General features: G+C 43.5%; 1 protein-coding gene across 1 annotated transcript in view; it reads right to left on the reverse strand.

The window, feature by feature from the left end:
* Positions 1-5918: 5918 nt before the first annotated feature.
* LOC140463207 (tyrosine-protein kinase HCK-like) overlaps positions 5919-15951 on the reverse strand; it is a 35123-nt gene continuing 25090 nt past the window's right edge. The window contains exons 7-11 of the mRNA XM_072556999.1: positions 15252-15434; positions 12199-12275; positions 10828-10981; positions 9122-9253; positions 5919-6198 (exon numbers count right to left, since the gene is read on the reverse strand). Of these exons, the coding sequence (XP_072413100.1) occupies positions 6032-6198; positions 9122-9253; positions 10828-10981; positions 12199-12275; positions 15252-15434 (713 nt within the window). The 3' untranslated portion in view covers positions 5919-6031. The remainder of the gene's footprint in view (positions 6199-9121; positions 9254-10827; positions 10982-12198; positions 12276-15251; positions 15435-15951) is intronic.

The raw sequence follows: 15951 nt of genomic DNA on the forward strand, positions 1-15951 counted from the left end.
ATTTCCCCTCCCCCCACCTTACCCCAGTTCCAGCCTGCTAGCTCAGCACCATCCTCATAACCTGTCCTACTTGTCAATCTTCCCATTTATCCCGCTCCATCCTCCTCTCTGACCTATCACCTTTACCCCCACCTCCACCCACCTATTGCTCTCTTAGCTACCTTCTCCCCAGCCCCATCACCCCCTTCCATTTATCTCTCCACTCCAGCCTCATTCCTGATGAAGGGCTCCTGCCCGAAACGTCGATTTTCCTGCTCCTCAGATGCTGCCCGACCCCGCTGTGCTTTTCCAGCACCACTCTAATCTTGAATCTGATCTCCAGCATCTGCAGTCCTCACCTTTGCCTATTCTTCTGGCATGGTTTAGCCTAAATGTAACTCCAGACCGACAGCAATGTGGTTCACATGTACAGCTGTACTGCAGATCCTTTTGTCCAACCCATCCATGCCAACCAGATATCCTAAAATGGTTCAGTCCCATATCCCTCTGAACCCTTCTTATTCATGTAACCATCTAGATGCCTTTTAAATGTTGCAATTGTACCTGTCTTCCACCACCACTTCTTCTGACAGCTTCTTCCTTACATGCACCACCCTCTGTGTAGAAAAAGTTGCCCCTCAGGTACTTTTTAAATCTTTTCCCTTTCAAGCAATGCCCTCTACCTTTTGACTCCCTTACCTTGGGAAAAAGACCTTCTATTTATCCTCTCCATACCCCTCATGATTTTATAAACTTCAAGAAGTTGCTCCAGTGAAAATAGGCCCAGCCCATTCAGCCTCTCCCCATAGCTCAAACTCTCCAATCCCAGCAACATTCTTGTAAGTCTTTTCTGAACCCTTCGAAGTTTCACAACATCCTTCCTATTGCAGGGAAATGGAGACCAGAAGTGACCGTGCTTAACTATGATCAATAAATGTTGATTTAGTGAGTGAATCTCATTGAGTCTACACCCCATGAATGATTTTACAAAAATCAGTAAATTATGTTGAAACCCATAAGGAATACTTTCCACCCTGGAATATCCTGTCCAATTTTGGACACCACTTTTGGAAGCCAGGATGGAGGACTGAATGTGAGATCCGGAGTAGCACAATGGGCGAAATGACCCCTCCCTGCTTGACATTTAGTTTCTATGGTTCCAATCACAATAATCTCATATTCTTTCAGGTCTGAGATTTCTGACATGGAGAATGAGAATATATCCAGGCTGATTGGCTCGCTATCATGTACTGTGTCTTCACTCCATAAAGGATGCGTCTGATGACAGTTTGGGGAAAATATTCCACAGAAAACCCAATTATTCATATTTAAGATTGACAGTAACATGTATGATGAAGAACTTATGCTCAAACCATCGACTCTCCTGCTCCTCGGATGCTGCCTGACTGGCTGTGCTTTTCCAGCGTCACACTTTTTGACTCTGATCTCCAGCATCTCTAGTGCTCACTTTCTCCTATTTAGAGGCATGTATTTGTACATTAACATTATAGAATTCCAATTTCAGTGTCTTCTGTGCAATTTGGAATCCTCACTGAGGGAGGGACGTAATTGCACTGGAGAGGATGCAGAGAAGATTTATCAAGGTGTTGCCTGGGCTGGAGAGTTACAGTAATAAAGAGAGATTGAACAGATTGGTGTTGTTTTCCTTAGAGCAGAGGAGACTGAGAAGGGATATGATTGAGATGTATCAAATGATAAGTGACATAGACAGAGCAGACACGAATAAACATGTCTCCTTGGTGGAGGATCAATGAACTGGAGGCAAAACTTTAAGGCTAGGGGCAGGAAATTTAGAGGGGATGTGCAGAAAACATTTTTCACCCAAAGAATGGTGGGAATCTGGAACTCAATGCTACTAAGGGTGGTAAAGTCAGAAACCCTCATAACATTGAAGAAATGTTGAGATGTACATTTGCTATGCAACAGCAGACAAGTCTATGGACCAAATGCTGGAAAATGAGATTAGTATCGTTAGGTAGTTGGTTTTGACCAGCTCAAACTCAATGGGCTGACCGACTTTTTCATTGCTGTAGACCTCTATGATTCTATGAGGTAAAAACAATGACTGCAGATGCTGGAAACCAGATTCTGCATTAGTGGTGCTGGAAGAGGACAGCAGTTATCCACTCCACCCTCTCCTCCCTGACCTATCACCTTCATCCCCTCCCCCACTCACCCATTGTACTCTATGCTACTTTCTCCCCACCCCCACCCTCCTCTAGCTTATCTCTCCACGCTTCAGGCTCACTGCCTTTATTCCTGATGAAGGGCTTTTGCCCGAAACGTCAATTTCACTGGTCCTCGGATGCTGCCTGAACTGCTGTGCTCTTCCAGCACCACTAATCCAGACTCTACGTTCTATGACTTATCAATAATTTCTTTTACACCCCCAAAGTATTTAAGTTGGTACAGGCCAACAAGTGTACATTAACAATGAAAAGCTTTTTATTTCAAAATAAATGACACATACTTCCAGAACGAAAAAAGGCATCACTTGAAGCACAGCCTGGTGAGGGCATAGTTGATGCATTTCTATGGCATATGCACAAAACTTGAACATTTTAACTTTTACAGAAACTCTGTTCTAAGTCTCAGATTTCAATTTAACAATTGGCACAGTGTTCACTAAAATTGCCTCCACTATATTCTGTCCTTATATAGTTCCTCCTGAACCGACACAGATTGAAGCTAGAGATTCCACATTGATTTGCAAGGAATTCATCACCTAGTGATTTCAACTTGCCATGGATCCCAGTTAGCTGTGTATTCCTTTGCTGGCAGGTTTAAAAATGTTCTCTCTTCTTTATAGCTTCCTTCTGTAATGGTTTTTGTTTGAAATTTGAGACTAGTTGCAACCATGAAGAGGTTATTCGAAGCTAAGAAATTCAAAGCTCCATTGTGAAAATAGTCAAGGAAGAGGCTGTCAGACTCTCAAGACCAGGAATTGAAAGAAACCTGTAGATATTATAGAAGGGAATCCTCTCTGGTGTTTAAGTACTGTAAAGAGGTGCTATTAGGAATGAATGGAATATTGTATTTTTACTGTAAGTTTTGGAATCTTTCAAATGTCTTACTTGTAAACAACTTTGTTTTACTATTTTATTTTTTTTCTTTTGCATAATACACTTTTGTTTCACTGTTAAAACCAGATCTGCACTGTTATGTTTTTGTATTTCAGTAAGAAATCACATCATCAAATAAAAATGAATAGATCTATCAAACCAGATTTCAGAGTTGATTTGCCAGGGCAGCATGGTGGCTCAGCGGTTCGCACAGCTACCTCACAGCACTAGGGACCTTGGTTCAATTCTAGCCTCAGGTGACTGTCTGTATGGAGTTTGCACATTCTCCCTGTATCTGTGTGGGTTTCCTTTGGGTGCTCTGGTTTTGTCCCACATTCCAAAAGATGTGCAGGCCAGGTGAATTGGCCATGCTAAATTGCCCATATTGTTAGGTATATTAATCAGGGTTAAATGCTGGGAAATGAGTTTGGGTGGGTTACTCTTCAGAGGGTTGGTGTGGACCTGTTGGGCCAAAGGGCCTGTTTCCACACTGTAGGGAATCTAATCTAATGATAACATTATATCCAAACATTACATTCACAGAGTGGGCTAGCATCAATCTATTAGACTATAATTGAGGAGCATGCATTAATAAAGTGTTCTGCTTCAAGTCATTGAAGGTAAGGTGGAGGTATTTAAATCTTCAGGTCACATACCCTGATACAATAATGATAGCAAGAACATAACTCATAAAAGTTACACTGACATACTGACTGCGAGACATAAGAAAACAGTTTGGCAAATCTTAGTTGATATTTTCACCCTTATCTAAATGAAATAATGCAGCACTAACAAAGGACTGAACTGTGAAACCACTGGTCTGGATAAATTGGGAAGATTCCCTATCAGGTGATTTTTCTGAAGGTGCAGTGAACTATTTCCTGTTTATAGAACAGAGTAGAAAAAAAAACCCAAGTCCTTACTCCTTTCCAAAACAATCTGAAATTCATAACAACCAGCAATCTGCAACAAATCCAATCAGTGGATTTTAATGAGGTAATCTCCTCAATCAAATCAAATTTCTTGATTTTGTGCTTTAAATAATTAATGCATTTAAGAATCAGGTAATTGATTCTTAATATTCTTAATACTGATGAGAATATTGTAGTTCAATTTCTGTTTCAAAGAGCTTCTCGAATCAGTCTTACTAATGAGATATCGATAAACTGGAGCTCTGGGCAACAAACATTTCACACAAATAAGTAACCTCTCCAGGAGACACCTTGTTTCAGACTGCACATTTCTCTCACTAAAGGTCTTCACATCGCTCAGCAAAGTCAAGTTGGTTTGAGTCATTCTCAGACAAGAGTTCATTCAATTTCCACACCAAGTCAAGATTTCAACTAGAGTAGCCAAATGTTTACAAGAGGACTAGGAAGCCAAGTGGATGCGGATGCATTGAAAGGATTTACGTTTCTATAGTAAGTACCTTTCCTGACCTCAGCACCACCTAGTGTGCTTTATAACTAATGTTGTACTTTTAATGTGTCGTCACTATTTCGTTAAAGATCAACTTGTTAAGACATCTCTACTGCTCGAACTTCAAATAATATTGATCTTGCTTTGTGCACCTCCTGTGTAGCCTTAAGCCTGTCTGTCTCGCTCAGATTAAGCTCCCTATGATCTGTATGCTTTTGTTTGCATTGATCTGCCTGCACTACTCCCAAAACAAAACTTTTCATTGTACTTAGGTACATGTGACTACAATAAACCAAATTAAATAAATTCAAATGGGACTTGAACCCATACCATCAGGCTCAAAGGCAGGGACACTACCATTGAACCTCAAGACCCTTTGTGTAGTCACGGTTATTCTGTAGGAAATGCAGCCAGTAATGTTGAACATATCAAGCTCCCAGCAACAGCACTGAGCTAAATCACCTAAGTGATTAATATTTACCAAGACACCAGGAAGAAACCCTTTGGATTTTCTTTAGACATCATGATGTAATGCTCTATATTCATTTGAAAGGACAGATGGGGCATCAGACCCAAAGCTAATGCCTGCCCATATTGGTAGTGTTAAATTGTTATAATCTCTGTTACCCAATGAGAACATACACCTTTTTGGTCCAGTGTAGAGAACCGCATCTAGAGAGAGCAGAAGGGTGGTGAGGGAAATTGCAATGTTGCAGTGATGTCGAATGGTGTGCTTACATGACACCGAAACAATGGAAAGAGCTACTAGACTGTCCTGTATCTAACCTGGTAATGCTCAGTGTGTTACTGTGACGTGGAACTTATCCATGCTACCTAACACTGTGATCTGCCTGCATTGCTCGCAAGACAAAGCTTTTCGCTGCACCTTGGGACACGTGACAATAAATTTAATTCAATTCAATTCAACTCAACTGCAGCAAGGCAGAGAGCCACCACGTTAAAGAGAGCAAAGTTGATAAAGTGTGTGTCTTCAAATTACAACTCATTCCTCTGTTCTCTGTTTGAAACTGGAGGACACTGTGGTTATAGAAACATTCTCAGTCACCTTTCCCAGTGAAGGATTCAAACTGACTTTTAGCAAGGCATTGGCTTTGACATTTCTGTCTTCCTTTCGGATTAGATTCCCTACAGTGTGGGAACAGGCCCTTCGGCCCAACAAGTCCACACCGACCCTCTGAAGAGCAACCCAACCAGACCCATTCCTCTCCACCTAATGCTACGGGCAGTTTAGCCTGGCCAATTCACCTAACCTGCACATCTTTTGGACTGTGGGAGGAAACCGGAACACCCGGAGGAAACCCATGCAGACACAGGGAGAATGTGCAATACTCCACACAGGCAGTTGCCCGAGGTGGGAATTGAACCTAGGTCCCTGGCGCTGTGAGGCAGTGGTGCTAACCACTGTGCCACCGTGCTGCCCACAATAATTCATTGTGGTTTGGTTTATCAGATATAGCCAGTCCTGGGAATAACAACACACTCTGGATGATAAAACAAGGACTGAAAGAGTTAGCACAGCAAAGGAAGGGTCAGAGGTTTTGCAGCAGGTCCTGCAGTAGTTGAAATGATGGCCGGCTGCAGGGCTCCTCCTCCCAGCACATCAACATGACATGATACAGCTCCTCTGGGCAGCCCAGGGGGCGTTGCATGCGAAGACCACTTTCCAAAAACTGAACAGTTTGTGCAAAGGTTAGACCTAAAAAACAAGGAGACAGCAATGAATTGCCCAATACAGGTTACCCAGTTTGGATATTGAATTCAGTAGAAAGAAAGATCCAGCAATAAAAATCAGATGTCAGTGAATGTGAGCATGAAGTCATTGCACTGTTGTAAAGGCTATCTGGTTCCAAAACGTCTTTTATGGACGCAAACTCAGTCACTGAAACTCAGTCACCAAGTTTTAAGTCTCTGATGAAATGTCACTGACCTCGACCTTTTCTTTATTAAAGTCACACAGGGGATGTGAGTGCATTGGCTGGGTCAGCATTTCCTGCCTGTCCTTAGTTGCCTTTGAGAGGGTGGTGGTGAGGTACATGAACTCTCAGCACAGAGAGTTTTAGCATTTCCTGTTTGTAAATTAGCTGCATTTTGTTTCTCAATTTAATAAAATCAAGGATCCCAAATGCTCACAACTCTCTCACCTTTCCTAATTTCTGGACGTAAAGCCCAGGGCTTCCAGCCCATGCACATCCTATCAAATAGTACCCTTTAGTTTACATTGACTATTCATGATCTTCCAACCAAAACATACTGATTCATACTTTGCCGTGTTAAATTCCATTCCCATGTGTCAGCCCGTTTCTCCAATCTGCCTGCATCCTCCTAATGCCTGCTACCTCTTCATTGTTTTGAACTTTTCCATGTCTCATGCCATCTGCAAAGTCTCAAATTACATCCTGTATACCCGAACCACAGTCATTCATGTTCTCATGCTCAGTTCCATAGAGACATAGAAAATAGGAACATACAGCCCTTTGAGCCTGCAACAGCCTTCAGTATGATTGTAGCTGGTCATCCAACTCATGAGGTGAAGACATTTCTCCTCATCTCAGTCCTAACTGGCTTAACCTGTATTTTTAGACTATGATCCTTGGTTCTGGACTCCTGGTCATCAGGAACATTCATCCTGTGTTTACCCTGTCTACTGCTGGTCGAATTTTATAGGTTTCTATGAAACCCCCTCATTCTCCAAAACTCAAGTGAATATGGTCCAAAGCAATCCAGTGTCACTTCATACGTCTGTCCGACCATCCCAGGAGTCCTTCTGGTAGATCAGTCTCCATTGCACTCCCTTTATTGTCAGAATATCCTTCCTCAGGTAAAGTTAAAAATCACACAACACCAGGTTATAGTCCAACAGGTCTATTTGGAAGCACTAGCTTTGGGAGTGCTGCTCCATCATCAGGTGATTGCCTGATGACCACCCGACGAAGGAGCAGCGCTCCGAAAGCTAGTGCTTCCAAATAAACCTGTTGGACTATAACCTGGTGTTGTGTGATTTTTAACTTTGTCCACTCTAATCCAACACCAGCACCTCCACATCATGGCTTCCTTAGATAAGGAGACCAAATTACACACAATACTCCATGGTCTCACCAAAGTCTGTCCAATTGCAGCAAGATATTCCTCCTCCTGTATTCGAATCCTCTCACTATGAAGGCCAACACACCATTTGCCTTCTTCACTGCCTGCTGCACCTGGAATTCTTACTTTCAGCAATTGGGAGAGAGTTAAAGATGGGTCATAGGACTTGAAACAACATCTCTGCTTCTGTCTCTTCAGATGCTGCCTGACCTGGCTGAATTTCTCCAGTATTTTCTGTTTTTACCTTTCATGATATTGAATATCCAATGGACTCAGGGTCTGTCACTCCAGATGAAGTCTAACCAACAGTTTGAACATAATTTTTGCATCTTTGTGCATTAGCTCCAGAATCTGGGATCTTCCTAAGTTCGGCAATCCAGTTTGCCCTAACCCTTATTTTTAATGCTTTCTGATGGAAGTTATTTATCTGGGTGCACAGATCATGATTCTATGATCTCATACCACTCCATTCTCAATATTTCTTTTCTCCAACTCATTTAGTTTTACACAGTGGATTGGTAAATGCTGCCAACTGACATCCAGGCTGCATCAGCTGGTGTTGTATGAACACACATCAGTCACTGCAGATATTTCAGAAATGTGACTTGATCTAGACAGGTTGGGAGAGTGGTCCAGGAAATGGCTGATGGAATTTAACGTGAGCAAGTGCGAGGTCTTGCACTTTGGCAAAAAGAATAAAAGCATGGACTACTTTCTAAATGATGAGAAACTTAATAAAGCCAAAGCACAAAGGGATCTGGGAGTGCTAGTCGAGGATTCTCTAAAGGTAAACATGCAGGTTGAGTCTGTGATTAAGAAAGCGAATGCAATGTTGTCTCTTATCTCAAGAGGGTTGGAATATAAAAGCAGAGATGTACTACTAAGACTTTATAAAGCTCTGGTTAGGCCCCATTTGGAGTACTGTGTCCAGTTTTGGTCCCCACACCTCAGGAAGGACATACTGGCACTGGAACGTGTCCAGCGGAGATTCACACGGATGATCCCTGGAATGACAGGTCTAGCATATGAGGAACGGCTGAGGATCCTGGGATTGTATTCGTTGGAGTTTAGAAGATTAAGGGGAGATCTAATAGAGACGTACAAAATAATACATGGCTTTGAAAAGGTGGATGCTAGAAAATTGTTTCTGTTAGGCGAGGAGACTAGGACCCGTGGACACAGCCTTAGAATTAGAGGGGGGTCATTTCAGAACGGAAATGCGGAGACATTTCTTCAGCCAGAGAGTGGTGGGCCTGTGGAATTCATTGCCACGGAGTGCAGTGGAAGCCGGGACGCTAAATGTCTTCAAGGCCGAGATTGATAGGTTCTTGTTGTCTAGAGGAATTAAGGGCTACGGGGAGAACGCTGGCAAGTGGAGCTGAAATGCGCATCAGCCATGATTGAATGGCGGAGTGGACTCGATGGGCCGAATGGCCTTACTTCCACTCCTATGTCTTATGGTCTTATGGTCTTATGGCAGTTCAACATCTTCACCATTCACAATCATTGGCTCCTTGGGTAAAGGTGGCACTCACCTAGGTATGGTGTCTGCCCAAAAGTCACCAGTTCCATCAAGAAAATCCCAAAGGACCAGACATCAGATTTTGTAGTGTGTGTCTCCTCTCTGAAGACTTCAGGTGCAGTCCATTTAACTGCAACCTTTTCATCTGGAAGCACAAAAGCGTGGGTATTAATTGGACAGCTCTTTCAAAGAGCTGACACAGGTATGGTGAAGCGAATGACCTCCTTTGCAGGATTCTATGATTTTATAAATGGCCCACATGACGATGCATGGACTGAGATGGATAGCCATATGGGTAAAGTTTGTGTTGGATGGTAAGTCAATGGCCATTATTTTAGGTAAACTATTGCCTTCCCACCCCTCCTGAGGGGCAGTGTAAAATGCAGTTTGAGGGTCGTGTGAAATAAAGTGAGAAATTGCATATCTACAATCACATAACAGCTATTTGATTACTTTTGAAGAGTCTTTGCCTTCTAGGGCAGTCCCTCATGGCTGAGGATGACTTGCACTCCTGTTTGATGAGGTTCTGGGATGGCCAATGCATGAGTTGCACACTTTACCACATGCATAGCATGTGGTGCTTGAAGGGTCAGAGAGATGAGAGTTTTGTTTGCTCCCTCTGATAGCTCAATATCTCCTTCGCCTGATCGAATGGAGTTTCTCAAAGAGCACTGTCCTTTCCCCAGCAAGTCTTCTTCATTTTGGGCAGACACAAACCATTGAACCATGTTTAAATCGGGTCAGATTAATGCTGTCACCGTGGCTACTCAATGGCAGTTGACTATTTGACTGCTGTTGACCTCACATCCTGACAGTACATTTGCTGATGTCTACTTGTCTGTACATGGATGTTTTCCAACAAAATAAATGTGCAATTTAAAACAGAATTTTGCCTCCTCTGCCCACCCTGAAGGTGGTGAGGTTCGATCAGCCTTTCTACAGTGACTCAATAGTTAACACTGCTTCCTCACAGTGCAAGGAATTGGGTTCAATTCAAACCTCTGATGACTGTCTGTGTGGAGTTTGCACATTTTCCCCGTGTCTGTGTGGGTTTCCACCGGGTGCTCTGGTTTCCTCCCACAGTCCAAATTTCCCCTAGTGTCCAGGGATGTGCAGGCTAGGTGGATTAGCTATGGGAAATGCAGGGTTACAGGGATAGGGTTGGTCTGGAAGGGTTGCTCTTCAGAGTTCAGTGCAGACTCGATGGGCCATATGGCCTCTATCTGCACTGGAGGGATGCTTGATTCTATTCAGTCCCTAAATTAGATCCATTCACTCAGTGCAGGGAGGATATGTATCCTGGAGTTTGGTCATTCTCAGAGCTCAGCCGTGTATTAGATACATTCATATAGCTCGCTGCACTTTATTACCCAGAGTGTCTTCCGGGTTTCTATTGAGACACAGCAGGAAGTGACCACTGAGCCCCTTGATCCTGCTCCACCAGGACATGGCTCATCTTCTGCTGGAGTCCCAGAGCCTCTCTTCATTGTCTCAGCACTCTAAAATCTACCAACGTTTGTCTTGGACATCCTCAAGATGTCCAAGCATCCACAGCCCTCAGGGAATACCAAAGATTCACTACCCTCAGAGAGAAGACATTTCTCCTCAGCTCAGTCTGAAATGGCCACCTATATCTCATTCTGTGCCAATGACCCTGTGCTTTTGATTCCCCAGCCAGGAGAGACATGGTCTCAACATCAAACTTTCAGTCACACATACCTTTCAAGAGGATGTATCTCTGTTCTTCCAGTTTCTGAGTGAGGCTGAAATCTCCAATTTTGCACTCCAGGTTACCATTGAGAAGAATGTTTGCCGATCTCAGGTCTCTATGCACATACGCATTCTCTTCCATATAACGCATTCCATCCAAAACCTACAGAAATCCAGAGGCTTGTTACCATTGGTTGATTTCCTCCCATATTGTCTGATTTCACTCTCTCTCAGTGTGATTCCCAAGGGTCCTCCAGGTGGTCTTTGGTAGGGGGTTGCTCCTGAATACAAGTCACTGACCCAGCAATGTCACAGCTGTGAACCAGCAGAACTTCCACCCTGACCACCCTCACATTGTCACGCACCAGCCCAGATCCCGTGCACCCAGCCTGAGTCAATATACATGGAATTACAGTAATGTGATTTCAAAGCACTAACTATGTTGTTTGTTTGAAATCAGCACAAAAAAAATGATCGTTCATCAGAAAAGAACTACTGTGATCATTTTATAACTTTTTAGAACATTTCAAGTAAATATATGTGTTATAATTGCATTTTATTCCTTGAATTTCTAAGAAAATTAATTAATGCGATGTGGGTGTCGCTGGCTGGATCAACATTTATTGCCCATCCCTAGTTGCTCCTTGAGAAGGTGGGGGTAAGCTGCTTTCTTGAACTGCTGCAGTCCGTATGCTGTGGGTTGACCCACAATGGCCTTAGGGAAGGAATTCCAGGATTTTGATCAACAACACTGAAGGAATGGTGTGATATTTCCAAGTCAGGATGGAGAGGGGCTTGGAGGGGAACTTGCAGGGGGGGTTTTCCCATGTATCTGCTGCCCTTGTCCTTATAGATGGAAGTGGTCGTGGGTTTTGAAGGTGCTGTCTGAGGATCTTTGGTGAATTTCTGCAGCGCATTTTGTAGGTGGTACTCACTGCTGCTACTGAGTGTCGGTGGTGGAGGGAGTGGATGTGTGTGGAGAATGAATCAATAATTCCCTTGTGATATTTAATGAAAAACACGAACGCACATACATTTATTTCATTTAGGAATTAAAAAGCAGCAAATCACATCCAACCTATATAAGAATCCCCTTAACTCCAAGAAGTTGTTTGCAGTGGCAAGTGAAAAGTGGATGGGGAAGGACTGGGAGATGGGTCAAAAGGCTTTTGCCCGAAATATCGATTTTCCTGCTCCTTGGTTGCTGCCTGACCTGCTGTGCATTTCCAGCACCACTCTAATCTTGACTCTAATCTCCAGCATCTGCAGTCCTCACTTTCACCAAAAAGGCTGTTTACCCCAGTGGTCGGTACAACAATATATTTGTGAACTGCATCCTGTTAACTGGAAAAATGCAGCACCTCACTCAGGTACACTTACCTGTAAAGCAAAGTCAATCAGCAGCACCAATTCCAACTGCCTACCAAGGTCACTCCTCAAGTAACTGTTTAGATTCCCTTCAGGAGCAGAAAACAGATCGGTTATTTCAAGTACCTCTACTTTTTAAGCTTTGCCCCTTTGTCCTAGACCTTCTAACCAGTTGAAATAGTTTCTCTCTGTTGACATTATCTGTTCACCTTAATATCTTGAAAATTTCTATCATACCACACCATAACCATGCAAAATAAAAATCATAAGAACTGTGGATGCTGTAAATCAGAAACAAAAACAGAAATTGCTGGAAAAGCTCAGCAGGTCTGGCAACATCTGTGTAGAGAAATCAGAGTTAATGTTACTGGTCCGGTGACCCTTCCTCAGAACTGATGGTAGGCTGGGAAAATGGCAGTTTATATGCAGAAGGTAAGGTGGGGGGAGAGGGTAAAGAGTAAACGATAGGTGGGGATAGAACCCAAAAGGAGAGAAGAACAGTTGGACAGACAAAGGAGTGGATAACAATGTGATTAGGAGGGTGAATATCTGTTAATGGAGACTGTTAGTGGCTAACAATAGGTAGTGTGTAAGGGCAGACCGTTAAATAACAAGGCCTGGTGTGTGGGGGTTAGGGTAAGGACATGACTGAGCTCAAACCTTAAAGTTATTGAACCCAATGTTAGGTCTGGAGGGCTGCAGGGTCTCCAAGTGGAAAATGAGATGCTGTTCTTCCAGCTTGTGCTGAGCTTCACTGGAGCACTGCAGCAAACCTGAGACAGAGATGTTGGCCGGGGAACAGGGTGGGGCGGTAAAGTGGCAGGCAACTGGAAGCTCAGGGTCATTTTCTGTGGGCAGAACGTAGATGTTCTGAGAAGTCTATGCTTCATTTCTCCAATGTAGAGGAGACCACGTTGTGAGCAGCAAATGCAGGAGGCTAGATTGAGTGAAGTGCAGGTAAAGTTCTGGAAGGTGTGTCTGGGCCCTTGGTTACTGAGGAGGGCAGAGGGAAATGGGCAGGTGTTACACCTTCAGCAGTTGCAGGGGAAGTTGTCATGGGGCTGTGGGGATGGTGTTGGGAGTGAAGGAAGAGTGGACCAGGGTGTCCTGGAGGGAATGGTCCCTGCGGAAGGCGGACAAGGAGGGGAGGAGAATGTGTGACTGGTGGTGGCATCTCGCTGGAGGTGGTGGAAGTGGCCACTAATGATCTTTGGGATATGGATGCTGGTAGGATGGTAGGTAAGGGGAACCTTAACAGTATTGTGGGAGGAAAGAGAGGGCGTGAGGGTGGAAGTGCAGGAGATGGGTCAGACCTGGCTGTGCTGAGGAATGCTCGGTTGAGGAAGAAGGTGAACATTTTGGAGGATCCCTTGTTGAAGTTGGTATCATCAGAACCGATACAGTTAAAAATCACACAACACCAGGTTATTGTCCAACAGGTTTATTTGGAAGCACTAGTTTTCGGAGCGGTGCTCCTTTGACAGGTAGCTAATGGGACATGGTCATAGGACACAGAATTTATAGTAAAAGATTAAAGTGTCATACAACTGATGAACAAACCTAGATTGCTGTTAAGTCTTTCTTCCTTTAGAATGGGTTGCAGGTTTTGATTCATTAATATGTAAATCCCACAACTTCTTTCAAGTCACATTCCTGAGATAGCTTAAGGTTTTATAGATAAAGGTGACATCTCAACTCAGACAAAAGTGTGATGCATTGTCTGTTTCTATTTCCAAAGTAGGTTCCAATTCCAAGATAGGAGTTTATAAGATGTCACGTGGACTGACTGCCTACAGATTGTGTGCTCATTGAACAAAATAGAATGTATCTGCAAATACAAATCTGTAAATGCAAATTGGAGCCTATTTTAGTCAAAAAAAACAGTCTGATTCAAGATTGGGATACAGACAGACTCTATCTTCACACCTTTAGTGCATTGTCTGAGTTGAGATGTCACCTTTATCTATAAAACCTTAAGCTATCTCAGGAATGTTACTTGAAAGAAGTTGTGGGATTTACATATTAATGAATCAAAACCTGCAACCCATTCTAAAGGAAGAAAGACTTAACAGCAATCTAGGTTTGTTCATCAGTTGTATGACACTTTAATCTTTTACTATAAATTCTGTGTCCTATGACCATGTCCCATTAGCTACCTGACAAAGGAGCACCGCTCCGAAAACTAGTGCTTCCAAATAAACCTGTCGGACTATAACCTGGTGTTGTGTGATTTTTAACTGTATCGGTTCTGATGATACCAACTTCAACAAGGGAGCCTCCAAAATGTTCACCTTCTTCCTCAAGGTTGGGATACAGACAGACTCTAACCTTAGACTCGGGAATGTGACTTGAAAGAAGTTCTGGGATTTACATATTAATGAATCGAAATCTGCATTCCCCATTCTCAAAAACAAAAGACTTAACAGCAATCTAGGTTTGTTCAATCCATCACAACAGTTGTATGACACTTTGATCTTTCACTATAAATTCTGTGATCCTATCCCACTAGCTACCTGATGAAGGAGCAGCGCTCTGCAAGCTTACAAATAAACTTGTTGGACTATAACCCAACTTTGTCCACCCAGTACAACACCAGTACCTCCACACCAAAACAGATATGCCAGAGACGGAGAAACTGGGAGAATGGAATAGAGGAGAAAGTGAGGACTGCAGATGCTGGAGATCAGAGCTGAAAATGTGCTGCTGGAAAAGCGCAGCAGGTCAGGCAGTATCCAAGGAACAGGAGAATCGACGTTTCGGGCATAAGCCCTTCTTCAGGAAGGGCTTATGCCCGAAACGTCAATTCTCCTGTTCCTTGGATGCTGCCTGACCTGCTGCGCTTTTCCAGCAGAATGGAATAGAGACTTTACAGGAAGTAGGGAAGCAGTCAATCAACATGGTGCTGAGTGTAGTGACACTTAAAAGTTTTCACTGTTCTTTTTTGAAATGCATGTAACAATAAATCATTTAATTTGATTCAGATAATCCAATTGACCTGTGTCAGTACAAAGTGTAGGTGATTGTTAGTGGGACTTCCCAGCACCTGGACCAGGCTTCAGCATTACCTTGACTCATGAGCTCGGTGATAATGAGCATGGGCTGTGATTGTGTCACCACTGCCAGAAGTTGGACCAGCCGGCCATGCTGAAGAGCTTTACGAATGCTGACCTCCCTGAGGAAGGCTTGGTTTGGAGTCCCCTCCACACTCTGCATCTTCACAGACACTCGGACATTATTGCCATTCAACCCTAACGGAATAAAGAGTCCCATGTTTATATTGCACTTTTCACAACATCCAGACATTCTAAAGCAGCTGCTGTCCCAGGTTTGTAGAACGATTTGTAGCCTGGGTGCCCGTTGCCGTGGTTGTGGGTATGTTCGCTGAGCTGGGAAGTTGGTTTGTAGATGCTTTGTCCCCTGTCTGGGGGACATCCTCAGGCCTCCTGTGAAGCGCTGCTGTACGGTGTCTCCAGGAATTTATTTGGTTTTGTTCCCACTGCTTCCAGTTGTTGGTGTATTGGGTCTAGGGGTACGTGCTTGTTGATGGGGTCCGTGGATGAGTGCCATGCTTCTAGGAATTCTCTGGCTGCCCTCTGTTTGGCTTGCCCTATTATTGTTGTGCTGTCCCAGTTGGACTTTTGGTCCTTGTTGTCTGTGAGTATAGATACTAAGGATACAGCACAACAATAATAGGACAGCAAACAGAGCACAGCCAGGGAATTCCTAGAAGCTTGACACTCATCCATGGACTCCATCAATAAACAC

The sequence above is a fragment of the Chiloscyllium punctatum genome, chromosome 37 (assembly GCF_047496795.1).
Source record: "Chiloscyllium punctatum isolate Juve2018m chromosome 37, sChiPun1.3, whole genome shotgun sequence".
Lineage (NCBI taxonomy): Eukaryota > Metazoa > Chordata > Chondrichthyes > Orectolobiformes > Hemiscylliidae > Chiloscyllium > Chiloscyllium punctatum.